General features: G+C 34.2%; 2 protein-coding genes and 2 long non-coding RNA genes across 6 annotated transcripts; all 4 read left to right on the top strand.

The window, feature by feature from the left end:
• Nucleotides 1-1,256: 1,256 nt before the first annotated feature.
• LOC145230535 (WD repeat-containing protein 62-like) lies at nucleotides 1,257-4,374 on the top strand. The gene is made up of 3 exons (XM_080095977.1): nucleotides 1,257-2,031; nucleotides 2,305-2,626; nucleotides 3,056-4,374. The coding sequence occupies exons 1-2, from the start codon at nucleotides 1,956-1,958 to the stop codon at nucleotides 2,490-2,492; spliced, it is 264 nt and encodes an 87-aa protein (XP_079952103.1). The 5' UTR covers nucleotides 1,257-1,955; the 3' UTR covers nucleotides 2,493-2,626; nucleotides 3,056-4,374.
• A 358-nt stretch (nucleotides 4,375-4,732) lies between these two features.
• LOC145230299 (uncharacterized) lies at nucleotides 4,733-10,105 on the top strand. Of its 2 annotated transcripts, XR_013860625.1 has the most exons (9): nucleotides 4,735-5,153; nucleotides 5,411-5,568; nucleotides 6,108-6,196; nucleotides 6,382-6,520; nucleotides 6,794-7,010; nucleotides 7,568-7,855; nucleotides 8,129-8,450; nucleotides 8,880-9,018; nucleotides 9,323-10,105. It is a non-coding gene; the product is annotated as an uncharacterized LOC145230299 (long non-coding RNA). The 2 variants fall into 2 exon arrangements; XR_013860624.1 differs by having other exon boundaries at nucleotides 4,733-5,153; nucleotides 6,108-6,520.
• A 341-nt stretch (nucleotides 10,106-10,446) lies between these two features.
• On the top strand, nucleotides 10,447-12,832 carry LOC145230125 (uncharacterized). 2 transcript variants are annotated; one of them, XR_013860564.1, is made up of 5 exons: nucleotides 10,447-10,997; nucleotides 11,251-11,410; nucleotides 11,949-12,037; nucleotides 12,170-12,308; nucleotides 12,581-12,831. It is a non-coding gene; the product is annotated as an uncharacterized LOC145230125 (long non-coding RNA). The 2 variants fall into 2 exon arrangements; XR_013860563.1 differs by lacking the exon at nucleotides 10,447-10,997 and having other exon boundaries at nucleotides 11,006-11,410; nucleotides 12,581-12,832.
• Nucleotides 12,833-13,329: 497 nt separating this feature from the next.
• On the top strand, nucleotides 13,330-16,410 carry LOC145230123 (WD repeat-containing protein 62-like). Its single transcript, XM_080095499.1, has 4 exons — nucleotides 13,330-13,642; nucleotides 13,916-14,237; nucleotides 14,667-14,805; nucleotides 15,110-16,410. The coding sequence occupies exons 1-2, from the start codon at nucleotides 13,567-13,569 to the stop codon at nucleotides 14,101-14,103; spliced, it is 264 nt and encodes an 87-aa protein (XP_079951625.1). The 5' UTR covers nucleotides 13,330-13,566; the 3' UTR covers nucleotides 14,104-14,237; nucleotides 14,667-14,805; nucleotides 15,110-16,410.
• The last annotated feature ends 747 nt before the right edge of the window (nucleotides 16,411-17,157 follow it).

Genomic DNA, 17,157 nt, shown 5'->3' with positions numbered 1-17,157 from the left:
AGCGCGAAACATATTTATTGAACAGCTGTGAAAATAAACATTGCGTCATCAGCGATCAGCTGGTTGTAAACAGACGTGGCGAAAAATTTTCATCTTTAAAGTTGAGACTGTTTTTGGTCGTTTTGTCGCAAAATTATGAAGATTAAAGACAAAATCGTGCTTTTGCTTTCGCTGCCTGATAAGAAGTCGTATTTTGGTAAAAGTTAGTTTCAAAATTTTTACATATTTAATGAGAAAAATAACGGCCCAAAGACATAAAAAGCAACTTGCCTCAATATCACTGATGTGGGCATGAGCATTTGCAGAAGCAGTTATAAAATAATAAACCATGTTGCATTTACATCTATTTGAGCTTTTATTTTTATGACTAAATTTATGAACAAATCCATGCATATTGTTTAATATATTTTTACATTAATTATTTTGAACTTACTATTGGATTTTTGCAGAGGTTATGAAGTGCTTGCAATGTCAGTAGATGTCTACAACATGTGGCTGCATCTTGTATTTTCTGATCACTCACTTGTTATAACTGATGTGATGGATTTTGAAAAACCAAATGTCACTTCAGTTTCCAGGTTTCACAGCTCGTGTGTCTAGGAAATCAAGGTTTGTCTTTGTAACATACATATATTGAAGTTACATCACTAAAAAAATTATATTTCATCACAAAAGACAATTGTAAACAATAAATGTTATTAATCAGGACACACTGCTCTTCGATATCCAAAATACTGAAAAACAGTGACTGATCATTTTTTAGTGATTTTTTTTTTAAATGTTAAATGTGCTCAAAAAAAGCATCGTCAGTTTCTGTACCCCTCACATCCATGGAGATCATAACAAAAAGTATATAAGCTTATGTCAATAGACATACTATAATTATTCAAATATCATCAGTAGTGGCTGAAAATGAATGAAATGTTGTAACGTCAGCTGCTGTAATCATGTCTCATGAGTGTAAATTGTCTGCTCCACACTAATTATAACAGTGGAATTTCATTTATTCCGTCACACGACGGGGATATATTAAGCATGGATTATTCTCACCGTGGTTCGATGCCTGCAAGCGCGAGTAGAGATCGATGTGTTCACATGTTTACTGATGATTATATTCCGTCCAACACGATAGCTGATCATTCTGCTGCCGTTACTGCTGTGAAGTTTGCGAACCGAGATTATGAGGTAAACTGTCATGTAGGGAAGTTGAAACTAGTATAAGTAGGTATTTTAGAGTAGTTGTTTCGATTCTAGAATATCTAATTCAAGTCTTATATAATTTTTTATTGTGATCTGGACAACAATGTTTCCCGAGGTAAACTGTCACTGGTGTGGCTAATTCGACCCAGTTGACACAAAATGTAAATTCAATGCACTAAGTATCATTTACATTGAACTACAATAAACTGCATTAAAACGCTGAAATTTGAATGATACAAGTTAACAAGGGTAAATTTGGCAAATGCAACACGCACGTTTAAGTGATTTGCCTTTGTTTGAACCAAATGTGTAACATTTAAAAATCTGACTTTTGTACATTGCTTTTTACTTTGCCTAAGCTTTTTTAATTATATATATATATATATATCAGTCACAGTGAAAGTGTCCAGTTTTCAGCTGCATTTGTTTTTGTACCACTTTTGTGATTTTTGTGTTTTAGTCTCATTATGTTCTTTAACAGAGAGCATAGTTGTTTAATCTTGATGCTGACAATTCTTGGTCTAAATCAGATTTATAATTACAGTTTCGACTAATGAGCTGTGGAACAGACAAGTCTCTCTACTACTACAACTGACATCAGTTGAGAACAACATTACATTGAGAAACACTCGATGGCTGACATGGGCATTGTTGAGTAAGCAAATCCACAAAATTTTAAACCCAGCCATTCTAACTGTGGATTTTATTCATCGATGATTCAGTGCTAGTTGCGTGCAGCTGCAATTTAACCGAATATGACATCTTTGGTGCAAAAGCTTGTTGCAACCTCGTGTGTTGATAAAAACATCTATGTCCTCCCGTACACCACAGGTCAGTGTTGGTTTGCATTTGATGAGAAAATTGAAAAGCAATTTGCAGTTATGCAGTAATAATAAGTATTTCCACTTAATTCAATCAAACATGTTTTATTCATGTCAAATGACTAAATGTGTGTCTAGCAAATTTACTCAGGGTAGGAATTTCACAATACTGGCCTTTTACAAGTTTGCATTTTTTCTGCATCAGTTTTTCAATTGCTTTAATGTATTTGCAACTGTTTTTCCAATTAACATTTTTAACAAGAATCTTTTGTTTGTCTCGCAGGAGATTGTGTTTGCATGATCAGCCGGCATTCAGAGGTAGCGGTTGGTCTCACTTTCGACCACAACTCTCACTTAATCTCCGCATCTGCCGACAGTTGCATATTTGGGCGGACATTTAGCCATCGGGTGACAGAAGAGCTCAAACAAGCCCAGAAAGGTGCCACCTCCATGCCTGGAAGATTTGAATAAAACCTCGTATTTTGCTACAAACGACTAGTTTACAGTAGAAATAGTCGATGATTCGACGCATCCTAGTAATGTTGACATCCCGTTCAGTGATGAGTTTGACGACCCTTCAACTTTGACATTTCACAACAATCCAGGTAATGTCCCTTGCTGCGATTTCCAAATGATTTGTCCGTTAGTTGAGGTGTTTGCAGAGTTGCTTTGGTAATGATCCCAGAAAATATCCTGCATTAGGAAAGACATTATTTATGTTTTCCGAAATAATTTTATTTTATCACATATTTAAACTTATAATCTTTTTTTGTATCTTGATTTTTGTTCCTTGATTTAAACAGAATGACCACTGTTTTGGCTGGTTTGATATGTTACTATTATCATATTTATTGACATTCAGAATACACTTTTTTATTTTATTATGATTCCTTTATTGTTTTTCTTATTACACACATCAGCACAAACTTCATTATGCAAATTTAATTTGTAAAGAAGTGTCAACATTTTTATGCATTTTGCTGGTTTGTATTTATTTTGTTTGGCTTTTTAAGAACTTACAATTGCTTTTTCAGATGCTGAGCAACAAAATACTGATGAGTCATTGTTGTCAAAGTGAGTGACTAAGCAGTTGTCCAACGATGAGTCAGGGTTATTAAGCAACAAACCTTTACCTGAACTAGGGAAATGGGAGATAAATTACACAAAGAAAAGGTGGGATGTTGGGATTTAACTTTACAAATATGTGACAGACTAAAAACTTTGACAAGTCTGAAGTCGTCCACTATTTTATTTAGACATATATATTTCACCTAAGTAATAGGCAGTGTTAGTTTCTAAAAACAACTAAGTCACATTGCTAAGCTGTTTATGTTTGGCCTGGAAGCCAATTTTCTTAGGCAAGTGTAGGCTGACCCTTGGGGCTAAATATTTTTGACCAGTATATGCTTGGCAAAGCCACATATACATTTTAAACTTTGATTTCATTTCTAAATGTCTTTTTGTATTCTTATTTCAGGCTTGCACAGTAGCAGAAGGACACATACATACCAACATTTGCGTCATAGCTTGGATTTACTGATGGATTATTTTCTTTGTCCCCCCCCCCACACACACACACTTTTATATGGTATTTTCAAGATTATCCACTGGAGCATTGATGGTTTAATGTGTCGGGTATGCAATTTTTTTTACAGCAAGTGTTTTGTGTAATGGCAAAGTACGGAAACCCCTGGTTTTTGCACCTTTTTCTTCACTGTTGGTTTTTAAAGCTGTTTAATTGAAGCCGGTCATAGAATATACTTTACAAATTTACACTCTTTAAGCCATGTGTGCGTATAGTGGGATTGTGTCTTTCCGTTTTTGATTTTGGGTGTAATGTGTTGGTCTCAGAAGGTAACATAAGATAAGACATGTTACATTTAAATTCCAGCTGTTATTTTTATGTTTTAATTCAAACAGGCTAACTTATGTAGATATAAACCCCTATGTTTTCTGCACCAATTGTTTAAGTTGTTTCTACTTTGTATTTGTAGCCTAATTGCTGTATATGTTCATTAGTGTGTCCCTTGATTTCACAAACCTTCCTGCTTGAAAACATTTGACATTGCATCGCCTCAGACAGTAAGGTTGCTGAAATAGTTTTAATAGAAGATGTGTTTTGTAGAAGGCATGGTTCCAGTAAATGAAATGTCCTATTTTAGTGGATCCTATTATGTATGCTTTCGCTTGTGTTCAAAATCTGGTGCATGTTTTTGGCGTATATAAAGTTTTCTTTTAGATCCGTCCGTGTTGTTTTGCATTGTGTAAAATATCTCCTATTTGTTTGTGTTGTTACTTGATAAGGCAGACAAAGATTTATTTAAACATAGAATAAAAGGAATCCATAAAATCACATGTAAACGTTGAGGTTTGTCAAAAAATGTTTGTTGACAAGCTTTTTGTGGAAATTTGGTCACGCACTAACGACCATGTCATGAAAAGTGATACCATAAAAAAAAATACTTTGTTATCAATTGAGGCATGAATTTGGGGAAAAAATTGCACTTTTGGAGTTAAAATAAAATTTGGTGTTTTAATTTAGCACAGTTGTTGAAAAAATTTATTAGTAATGTTTTCTGAATCTAATTAACGTGACGCAATAATTCATGAGTTTGCCAAATATGATTTCAGTGGTTAGTTATGACGTAACATTTTTTCAGAAGTTTCCAGTGCCGAAATTTAGCTCTTGCTGGCTATCTCCAGTTTTGTTTTGTGCCAATGAATGGGCAATAAATTCTTTTTCATAAAAATTTGACCGCGTGATGACCTTTTGCCAAATGCAAACTCAAATAAAGAAGTAACGTTTCATTGGTCCAAGAACGATAGTAGATTGCGTTTTTTTGCTGCACAAGTGATTTACAAGTTAAACTTTTACGCCTTGATGGAATTGCAAGTTCAGAAGTTCGTTAATGTGCATTTATTTCCGAAAATTATTGAGCGCGAAACATATTTATTGAACAGCTGTGAAAATAAACATTGCGTCATCAGCGATCAGCTGTTTGTAAACAGACGTGGCGAAAAATTTTCATCTTTAAAGTTGAGACTGTTTTTGGTCGTTTTGTCGCAAAATTATGAAGATTAAAGACAAAATCGTGCTTTTGCTTTTGCTGCCTGATAAGAAGTCGTATTTTGGTAAAAGTTAGTTTCAAAATTTTTACATATTTAATGAGAAAAATAACGGCTCAAGTAGACATAAAAAGCAACTTGCCTCAATATCACTGATGTGGGCATGAGCATTTGCAGAAGCAGTTATAAAATAATAAACCATGTTGCATTTACATCTATTTGAGCTTTTATTTTTATGACTAAATTTATGAACAGATCCAGGCATATTGTTTAATATATTTTTACATTAATTATTTTGAACTTACTATTGGATTTTTGCAAAGGTTATGAAGTGCTTGCGATGTCAGTAGATCTCTACAACATGTGGCTGCATCTTGTATTTTCTGATCACTCACTTGTTATAACTGATGTGATGGATTTTGAAAAACCAAATGTCACTTCAGTTTCCAGGTTTCACAGCTCGTGTGTCTAGGAAATCAAGGTTTGTCTTTGTAACATACATATATTGAAGTTACATCACTAAAAAAATTATATTTCATCACAAAAGACAATTGTAAACAAAAAATGTTATTAATCGGGACACACTGCTCTTCGATATCCAAAATACTGAAAAACAGTGACTGATCATTTTTTAGTGATTTATTTTTTTTAAATGTTAAATGTGCTCAAAAAAATCATCGTCAGTTTCTGTACCCCTCACATCCATGGAGATCATAACAAAAAGTATATAAGCTTATGTCAATAGACATACTATAACTATTCAAATACCATCAGTAGTGGCTGAAAATGAATGAAATCTTGTAACGTCAGCTGCTGTAATCATGTCTCATGAGTGTAAATTGTCTGCTCCACACTAATTATAACAGTGGAATTATAAATGTAAACCAAATTCAGAAAAGTCGTTCTGATTTAATTTGTTTAGTCAAATTCTTGTTTTGTTTTTGTCACTGATTTAAATCACTGGGGCACAAAACCCTGTTTACATGTAATAATAGTTTCTTCCTTATGGTGTTTTTGCAGACTCTTCCTGATTGTGCTGAGTCAGCTGTTTTGTTTCGGTTTCAAATGACGGCAGAGTCAGGATTTGGAAAATCGATGACCAAACATGTGTATGAACCTTATATATTGTGGCTGTTTGTAGGATATATGTATTGGACGATCAATAAGAACATTATATATTGTGGCTGTTTGTAGGATATATGTATTGGGCGATCAATAAGAACATTATATATTGTGGCTGTTTGTAGGATATATGTATTGAACGAGCAATAAGTTAGTTATTAAATATTTGTAGGTTCTGAAACACACAATTCTATTGGAAAGTATGGAGAAACACTCCATGGACACTAAAACATCGGTTGAAGCACGTTGCATTTCTGTTCATAATGACGGCAAACACATGCGGTTGGCGACAGGAGTGGGAGTATCCAGCAGTATGTATTCAACATACTTCCCAATTCAATTTCTAGTCATCTTTATGTCTGGGCACATTGGGGAATTCTGCACACAATTAAACACTCTTTATCATCAATATGCATCAGTAATTTCATCGCTGGTTTCTAGGCTGCACCTATTTTAGCTTGTTTTTCCAAGCCACAGTAAATTTGGAATTTGGTTTTAAGTTGTTATTTTTGATTTGTTTTTTTTGTAATCCTTAAGACTAAATAGTTTTGCGTTTTTTATGACAACCAATCATTTGTTTTTAGTGTGTACGACCTTATGACGTTTAAGAGGATATCATTTATTCCGTCACACGACGGGGATATATTAAGCATGGATTATTCTCACCGTGGTTCGATGCCTGCAAGCGCGAGTAGATATCGATGTGTTCACATGTTTACTGATGATTATATTCCGTCCAACACGATAGCTGATCATTCTGCTGCCGTCACTGCTGTGAAGTTTGCGAACCGAGATTATGAGGTAAACTGTCATGTAGGGAAGTTGAAACTAGTATAAGTAGGTATTTTAGAGTAGTTGTTTCGATTCTAGAATATCTAATTCAAGTCTTATATAATTTTTTATTGTGATCTGGACAACAATGTTTCCCGAGGTAAACTGTCACTGGTGTGGCTAATTCGACCCAGTTGACACAAAATGTAAATTCAATGCACTAAGTATCATTTACATTGAACTACAATAAACTGCATTAAAACGCTGAAATTTGAATGATACAAGTTAACAAGGGTAAATTTGGCAAATGCAACACGCACGTTTAAGTGATTTGCCTTTGTTTGAACCAAATGTGTAACATTTAAAAATCTGACTTTTGTACATTGCTTTTTACTTTGCCTAAGCTTTTTTAATTATATATATATATATATCAGTCACAGTGAAAGTGTCCAGTTTTCAGCTGCATTTGTTTTTGTACCACTTTTGTGATTTTTGTGTTTTAGTCTCATTATGTTCTTTAACAGAGAGCATAGTTGTTTAATCTTGATGCTGACAATTCTTGGTCTAAATCAGATTTATAATTACAGTTTTGACTAATGAGCTGTGGAACAGACAAGTCTCTCTACTACTACAACTGACATCAGTTGAGAACAACATTACATTGAGAAACACTCGATGGCTGACATGGACATTGTTGAGTAAGCAAATCCAAAAAATTTTAAACCTAGCCATTCTAACTGTGGATTTTATTCATCGATGATTCAGTGCTAGTTGCGTGCATCTGCAATTTAACCGAATATGACATCTTTGGTGCAAAACGCTTGTTGCAACCTCGTGTGTTGATAAAAACATCTATGCCCTCCCGTACACCACAGGTCAGTGTTGGTTTGCATTTGATGAGAAAATTGAAAAGCATTTTGCAGTTATGCAGTATTAATAAGTATTTCCACTTAATTCAATCAAACATGTTTTATTCATGTCAAATGACTAAATGTATGTCTAGCAAATTTACTCAGGGTAGGAATTTCACAATACTGGCCTTTTACAAGTTTGCATTTTTTCTGCATCAGTTTTTCAATTGCTTTAATGTATTTGCAACTGTTTTTCCAATTAACATTTTTAACAAGAATCTTTTGTTTGTCTCGCAGGAGATTGTGTTTGCATGATCAGCCGGCATTCAGAGGTAGCAGTTGGTCTCACTTTCGACCACAACTCTCACTTAATCTCCGCATTTGCCGACAGTTGCATATTTGGGCGGACATTTAGCCATCGGGTGACAGAAGAGCTCAAACAAACCCAGAAAGGTGCCACCTCCATGCCTGGAAGATTTGAATAAAACCTCGTATTTTGCTACAAACGACTAGTTTACAGTAGAAATAATCGATGATTCTACGCATCCTAGTAATGTTGACATCCCGTTCAGTGATGAGTTTGACGACCCTTCAACTTTGACATTTCACAACAATCCAGGTAATGTCCCTTGCTGCGATTTCCAAATGATTTGTCCGTTAGTTGAGGTGTTTGCAGAGTTGCTTTGGTAATGATCCCAGAAAATATCCTGCATTAGGAAAGACATTATTTATGTTTTCCGAAATAATTTTATTTTATCACATATTTAAACTTATAATCTTTTTTTGTATCTTGATTTTTGTTCCTTGATTTAAACAGAATGACCACTGTTTTGGCTGGTTTGATATGTTACTATTATCATATTTATTGACATTCAGAATACACTTTTTTATTTTATTATGATTCCTTTATTGTTTTTCTTATTACACACATCAGCACAAACTTCATTATGCAAATTTAATTTGTAAAGAAGTGTCAACATTTTTATGCATTTTGCTGGTTTGTATTTATTTTGTTTGGCTTTTTAAGAACTTACAATTGCTTTTTCAGATGCTGAGCAACAAAATACTGATGAGTCATTGTTGTCAAAGTGAGTGACTAAGCAGTTGTCCAACGATGAGTCAGGGTTATTAAGCAACAAACCTTTACCTGAACTAGGGAAATGGGAGATAAATTACACAAAGAAAAGGTGGGATGTTGGGATTTAACTTTACAAATATGTGACAGACTAAAAACTTTGACAAGTCTGAAGTCGTCCACTATTTTATTTAGACATATATATTTCACCTAAGTAATAGGCAGTGTTAGTTTCTAAAAACAACTATGTCACATTGCTAAGCTGTTTATGTTTGGCCTGAAAGCCAATTTTCTTAGGCAAGTGTAGGCTGACCCTTGGGGCTAAATATTTTTGACCAGTATATGCTTGGCAAAGCCACATATACATTTTAAACTTTGATTTAATTTCTAAATGCCTTTTTGTATTCTTATTTCAGGCTTGCACAGTAGCAGAAGGACGCATACATACCAACATTTGAGTCATAGCTTGGATTTACTGATGGATTATTTTCTTTGTCCCCCCCCCCCCAACCCCCCCCCCCCCACACACACACACACACTTTTATATGGTATTTTCAAGATTATCCACTAGAGCATTGATGGTTTAATGTGTCGGGTATGCAATTTTTTTACAGCAAGTGTTTTGTGTTATGGCAAAGTACGGAAACCCCTGGTTTTTGCACCTTTTTCTTCACTGTAGGTTTTTAAAGCTGTTTAATTAAAGCCGGTCATAGAATATACTTTACAAATTTACACTCTTTAAACCATGTGTGCGTATAGTGGGATTGTGTCTTTCCGTTTTTGATTTTGGGTGTAATGTGTTGGTCTCAGAAGGTAACATAAGATAAGACATGTTACATTTAAATTCAAGCTGTTATTTTTATGTTTTGATTCAAACAGGCTAACTTATGTAGATATAAACCCCTATGTTTTCTGCACCAATTGTTTAAGTTGTTTCTACTTTGTATTTGTAGCCTAATTGCTGTATATGTTCATTAGTGTGTCCCTTGATTTCACAAACCTTCCTGCTTGAAAACATTTGACATTGCATCGCCTCAGACAGTAAGGTTGCTGAAATAGTTTTAATAGAAGATGTGTTTTGTAGAAGGCATGGTTCCAGTAAATGAAATGTCCTATTTTAGTGGATCCTATTATGTATGCTTTCGCTTGTGTTCAAAATCTGGTGCATGTTTTTGGCGTAAATAAAGTTTTCTTTTAGATCCGTCCGTGTTGTTTTGCATTGTGTAAAATATCTCTTTATTATGTTTGTGTTGTTACTTGATAAGGCAGACAAAGATTTATTTAAACATAGAATAAAAGGAATCCATAAAATCACATGTAAACGTTGAGATTTGTCAAAAAATGTTTGTTGACAAGCTTTTTGTGGAAATTTGGTCACGCACTAACGACCATGTCATGAAAAGTGATACCATAAAAACATACTTTGTTATCAATTGAGGCATGAATTTAGGGAAAAAAATGCACTTTTGGAGTTAAAATAAAATTTGGTGTTTTAATTTACCGCAGTTGTTTAAAAAATTTATTAGTAATGTTTTCTGATTCTAATTAACGTGACGCAATAATTCATGAGTTTGCCAAATATGATTTCAGTGGTTAGTTATGACGTAACATTTTTTCAGAAGTTTCCAGTGCCGAAATTCAGCTATTGCTGGCTATCTCCGGTTTTGTTTTGTGCCAATGAATGGGCAATAAATTCTTTTTCATAAAAATTTGACCGCGTGATGACCTTTTGCCAAATGCAAACTCAAATAAAGAAGTAACGTTTCATTGGTCCAAGAACGATAGTAGATTGCGTTTTTTTGCTGCACAAGTGATTTACAAGTTAAACTTTTACGCCTTGATGGAATTGCAAGTTCAGAAGTTCGTTAATGTGCATTTATTTCCGAAAATTATTGAGCGCGAAACATATTTATTGAACAGCTGTGAAAATAAACATTGCGTCATCAGCGATCAGCTGGTTGTAAACAGACGTGGCGAAAAATTTTCATCTTTAAAGTTGAGACTGTTTTTGGTCGTTTTGTCGCAAAATTATGAAGATTAAAGACAAAATCGTGCTTTTGCTTTCGCTGCCTGATAAGAAGTCGTATTTTGGTAAAAGTTAGTTTCAAAATTTTTACATATTTAATGAGAAAAATAACGGCCCAAAGACATAAAAAGCAACTTGCCTCAATATCACTGATGTGGGCATGAGCATTTGCAGAAGCAGTTATAAAATAATAAACCATGTTGCAGTTACATCTATTTGAGCTTTTATTTTTATGACTAAATTTATGAACAGATCCATGCATATTGTTTAATATATTTTTACATTAATTATTTTGAACTTACTATTGGATTTTTGCAGAGGTTATGAAGTGCTTGCGATGTCAGTAGATGTCTACAACATGTGGCTGCATCTTGTATTTTCTGATCACTCACTTGTTATAACTGATGTGATGGATTTTGAAAAACCAAATGTCACTTCAGTTTCCAGGTTTCACAGCTCGTGTGTCTAGGAAATCAAGGTTTGTCTTTGTAACATACATATATTGAAGTTACATCACTAAAAAAATTATATTTCATCACAAAAGACAATTGTAAACAATAAATGTTATTAATCGGGATACACTGCTCTTCGATATCCAAAATACTGAAAAACAGTGACTGATCATTTTTTAGTGATTTATTTTTTTTAAATGTTAAATGTGCTCAAAAAAGCATCGTCAGTTTCTGTACCCCTCACATCCATGGAGATCATAACAAAAAGTATATAAGCTTATGTCAATAGACATACTATAACTATTCAAATATCATCAGTAGTGGCTGAAAATGAATGAAATGTTGTAACGTCAGCTGCTGTAATCATGTCTCATGAGTGTAAATTGTCTGCTCCACACTAATTATAACAGTGGAATTATAAATGTAAACCAAATTCAGAAAAGTCGTTCTGATTTAATTTGTTTAGTCAAATTCTTGTTTTGTTTTTGTCACTGATTTAAATCACTGGGGCACAAAACCCTGTTTACATGTAATAATAGTTTCTTCCTTATGGTGTTTTTGCAGACTCTTCCTGATTGTGCTGAGTCAGCTGTTTTGTTTCGGTTTCAAATGACGGCAGAGTCAGGATTTGGAAAATCGATGACCAAACATGTGTACGAACCTTATATATTGTGGCTGTTTGTAGGATATATGTATTGGACGATCAATAAGAACATTATATATTGTGGCTGTTTGTAGGATATATGTATTGAACGATCAATAAGTTAGTTATTAAATATTTGTAGGTTCTGAAACACACAATTCTATTGGAACGTATAAAGAAACACTCCACGGACACTAAAACATCGGTTGAAGCACGTTGCATTTCTGTTCATAATGACGGCAAACACATGCGGTTGGCGACAGGAGTGGGAGTATCCAGCAGTATGTATTCAACATACTTCCTAATTCAATTTGTAGTCATCTTTATGTCTGGGCACATTGGGGAATTCTGCACACAATTTAACACTCTTTATCATAAATATGCATCAGTAATTTCATCGCTGGTTTCTAGGCTGCACCTATTTTAGCTTGTTTTTCCAAGCCACAGTAAATTTGGAATTTGGTTTTAAGTTGTTATTTTTGATTTGTTTTTTTGTAATCCTCAAGACTATATAGTTTTGCGTTTTTTATGACAACCAATCATTTGATTTTAGTGTGTACGACCTTTACCGTTTAAGAGGATATCATTTATTTCGTCACACGACGGGGATATATTAAGCATGGATTATTCTCACCGTGGTTCGATGCTTGCAAGCGCGAGTAGAGATCGATCGTGTTCACATGTTTACTGATGATTATATTCCGTCCAACACGATAGCTGATCATTCTGCTGCCGTCACTGCTGTGAAGTTTGCGAACTGAGATTATGAGGTAAACTGTCATGTAGGGAAGTTGAAACTAGTATAAGTAGGTATTTTAGAATAGTTGTTTCGATTCTAGAATATCTAATTCAAGTCTTATATAATTTTTTATTGTGATCTGGACAACAATGTTTCCCGAGGTAAACTGTCACTGGTGTGGCTAATTCGGCCCAGTTGACACAAAATGTAAATTCAATGCACTAAGTATCATTTACACGAACTACAATAAACTGCATTAAAACGCTGAAATTTGAATGATACAAGTTAACAAGGGTAAATTTGGCAAATGCAACACGCACATTTAAGTGATTTGCCTTTGTTTGAACCAAATGTGTAACATTTAAAAATCTGACTTTTGTACATTGCTTTTTACTTTGCCTAAGCTTTTTTAATTATATATATATATATATATCAGTCACAGTGAAAGTGTCCAGTTTTCAGCTGCATTTGTTTTTGTACCACTTTTGTGATTTTTGTGTTTTAGTCTCATTATGTTCTTTAACAGAGAGCATAGTTGTTTAATCTTGATGCTGACAATTCTTGGTCTAAATCAGATTTATAATTACAGTTTTGACTAATGAGCTGTGGAACAGACAAGTCTCTCTACTACTACAACTGACATCAGTTGAGAACAACATTACATTGAGAAACACTCGATGGCTGACATGGACTTTGTTGAGTAAGCAAATCCACAAAATTTTAAACCCAGCCATTCTAACTGTGGATTTTATTCATCGATGATTCAGTGCTAGTTGCATGCAGCTGCAATTTAACCGAATATGACATGTTTGGTGCAAAAGCTTGTTGCAACCTCGTGTGTTGATAAAAACATCTATGTCCTCCCGTACACCACAGGTCAGTGTTGGTTTGCATTTGATGAGAAAATTGAAAAGCAATTTGCAGTTATGCAGTATTAATAAGTATTTCCACTTAATTCAATCAAACATGTTTTATTCATGTCAAATGACTAAATGTGTGTCTAGCAAATTTACTCAGGGTAGGAATTTCACAATACTGGCCTTTTACAAGTTTGCATTTTTTCTGCATCAGTTTTTCAATTGCTTTAATGTATTTGCAACTGTTTTTCCAATTAACATTTTTAACAAGAATCTTTTGTTTGTCTCGCAGGAGATTGTGTTTGCATGATCAGCCGGCATTCAGAGGTAGCGGTTGGTCTCACTTTCGACCACAACTCTCACTTAATCTCCGCATCTGCCGACAGTTGCATATTTGGGCGGACATTTAGCCATCGGGTGACAGAAGAGCTCAAACAAACCCAGAAAGGTGCCACCTCCATGCCTGGAAGATTTGAATAAAACCTCGTATTTTGCTACAAACGACTAGTTTACAGTAGAAATAATCGATGATTCGACGCATCCTAGTAATGTTGACATCCCGTTCAGTGATGAGTTTGACGACCCTTCAACTTTGACATTTCACAACAATCCAGGTAATGTCCCTTGCTGCGATTTCCAAATGATTTGTCCGTTAGTTGAGGTGTTTGCAGAGTTGCTTTGGTAATGATCCCAGAAAATATCCTGCATTAGGAAAGACATTATTTATGTTTTCCGAAATAATTTTATTTTATCACATATTTAAACTTAGAATCTTTTTTTGTATCTTGATTTTTGTTCCTTGATTTAAACAGAATGACCACTGTTTTGGCTGGTTTGATATGTTACTATTATCATATTTATTGACATTCAGAATACACTTTTTTATTTTATTATGATTCCTTTATTGTTTTTCTTATTACACACATCAGCACAAACTTCATTATGCAAATTTAATTTGTAAAGAAGTGTCAACATTTTTATGCATTTTGCTGGTTTGTATTTATTTTGTTTGGCTTTTTAAGAACTTACAATTGCTTTTTCAGATGCTGAGCAACAAAATACTGATGAGTCATTGTTGTCAAAGTGAGTGACTAAGCAGTTGTCCAACGATGAGTCAGGGTTATTAAGCAACAAACCTTTACCTGAACTAGGGAAATGGGAGATAAATTACACAAAGAAAAGGTGGGATGTTGGGATTTAACTTTACAAATATGTGACAGACTAAAAACTTTGACAAGTCTGAAGTCGTCCACTATTTTATTTAGACATATATATTTCACCTAAGTAATAGGCAGTGTTAGTTTCTAAAAACAACTAAGTCACATTGCTAAGCTGTTTATGTTTGGCCTGGAAGCCAATTTTCTTAGGCAAGTGTAGGCTGACCCTTGGGGCTAAATATTTTTGACCAGTATATGCTTGGCAAAGCCACATATACATTTTAAACTTTGATTTCATTTCTAAATGCCGTTTTGTATTCTTATTTCAGGCTTGCACAGTAGCAGAAGGACGCATACATACCAACATTTGAGTCATAGCTTGGATTTACTGATGGATTATTTTCTTTGTCCCCCCCCCACACACACACACTTTTATATGGTATTTTCAAGATTATCCACTAGAGCAGTGGTTCCCAAACTTTATCTACTCGCGTACCATTTTTTTGGTTCATGCAGCGTTCTCGTACCACCTACAATCATTGTTAGAATTTAATGGATAAAAATGTTACTAAACTTTACTAACTAACTTTACCTTAGTAACTTTGGCCTTTAGTGACCAAAGGCTCGTAAATATTAAACAAAAATTAGTCAAACTTTTACCGCCCTCGCTACAGTGCTACTGTCAACACAACTAGTAGCTATTACAAAATCTGACTTTAAGGACTTATTACGTCGTAATAGCAGATTCATTACGTCATAATAAACCTATTTCGTCACAAAGAAACCTTGCTTAACAGTTCAATGCGTCAATACACCAAGGAATTAGAATTTAGTAGGAAATATAGTGTGAAATTTCACGCTCTACGTAACTTGTGTGAATTAAAACTTGTGTGAAATAAAGATCGTTTGGTGTGAACTTAATAAGTTGCTCGCGTACCACCTTGGAGACCTTCGCGTACCACTAGTGGTACGCGTACCATAGTTTGGGAACCACTGCACTAGAGCATTGATGGTTTAATGTGTCGGGTATGCAATTTTTTTACAGCAAGTGTTTTGTGTTATGGCAAAGTACGGAAACCCCTGGTTTTTGCACCTTTTTCTTCACTGTAGGTTTTTAACGCTGTTTAATTAAAGCCGGTCATAGAATATACTTTACAAATTTACACTCTTTAAGCCATGTGTGCGTATAGTGGGATTGTGTCTTTCCGTTTTTGATTTTGGGTGTAATGTGTTGGTCTCAGAAGGTAACATAAGATAAGACATGTTACATTTAAATTCAAGCTGTTGTTTTTATGTTTTGATTCAAACAGGCTAACTTATGTAGATATAAACCCCTATGTTTTCTGCACCAATTGTTTAAGTTGTTTCTACTTTGTATTTGTAGCCTAATTGCTGTATACGTTCATTAGTGTGTCCCTTGATTTCACAAACCTTCCTGCTTGAAAACATTTGACATTGCATCGCCTCAGACAGTAAGGTTGCTGAAATAGTTTTAATAGAAGATGTGTTTTGTAGAAGGCATGGTTCCAATAAATGAAATGTCCTATTTTAGTGGATCCTATTATGTATGCTTTCGCTTGTGTTCAAAATCTGGTGCATGTTTTTGGCGTAAATAAAGTTTTCTTTTAGATCCGTCCGTGTTGTTTTGCATTGTGTAAAATATCTCCTTATTATGTTTGTGTTGTTACTTGATAAGGCAGACAAAGATTTATTTAAACATAGAATAAAAGGAATCCATAAAATCACATGTAAACGTTGAGATTTGTCAAAAAATGTTTGTTGACAAGCTTTTTGTGGAAATTTGGTCACGCACTAACGACCATGTCATGAAAAGTGATACCATAAAAAAATACTTTGTTATCAATTGCGGCATGAATTTAGGGAAAAAATTGCACTTTTGGAGTTAAAATAAAATTTGGTGTTTTAATTTAGCACAGTTGTTGAAAAAATTTATTAGTAATGTTTTCTGAATCTAATTAACGTGACGCAATAATTCATGAGTTTGCCAAATATGATTTCAGTGGTTAGTTATGACGTAACATTTTTCCAGAAGTTTCCAGTGCCGAAATTCAGCTCTTGCTGGCTATCTCCGGTTTTGTTTTGTGCCAATCAATGGGCGATAAATTCTTTTACATAAAAATTTGACCGCGTGATGACCTTTTGCCAAATGCAAACTCAAATAAAGAAGTAACGTTTCATTGGTCCAAGAACGATAGTAGATTGCGTTTTTTTGCTGCACAAGTGATTTACAAGTTAAACTTTTACGCCTTGATGGAATTGCAAGTTCAGAAGTTCGTTAATGTGCATTTATTTCCGAAAATTATTGAGCGCGAAACATATTTATTGAACAGCTGTGAAAATAAACATTGCGTCATCA

This window comes from Phallusia mammillata, chromosome 5 (assembly GCF_965637545.1).
Source record: "Phallusia mammillata chromosome 5, kaPhaMamm4.hap1.1, whole genome shotgun sequence".
Classification (NCBI taxonomy): Eukaryota; Metazoa; Chordata; class Ascidiacea; order Phlebobranchia; family Ascidiidae; genus Phallusia; species Phallusia mammillata.
Note: the sequence above shows the minus strand (reverse complement) of the source record. Positions and strands in the feature narration are given on the sequence as shown.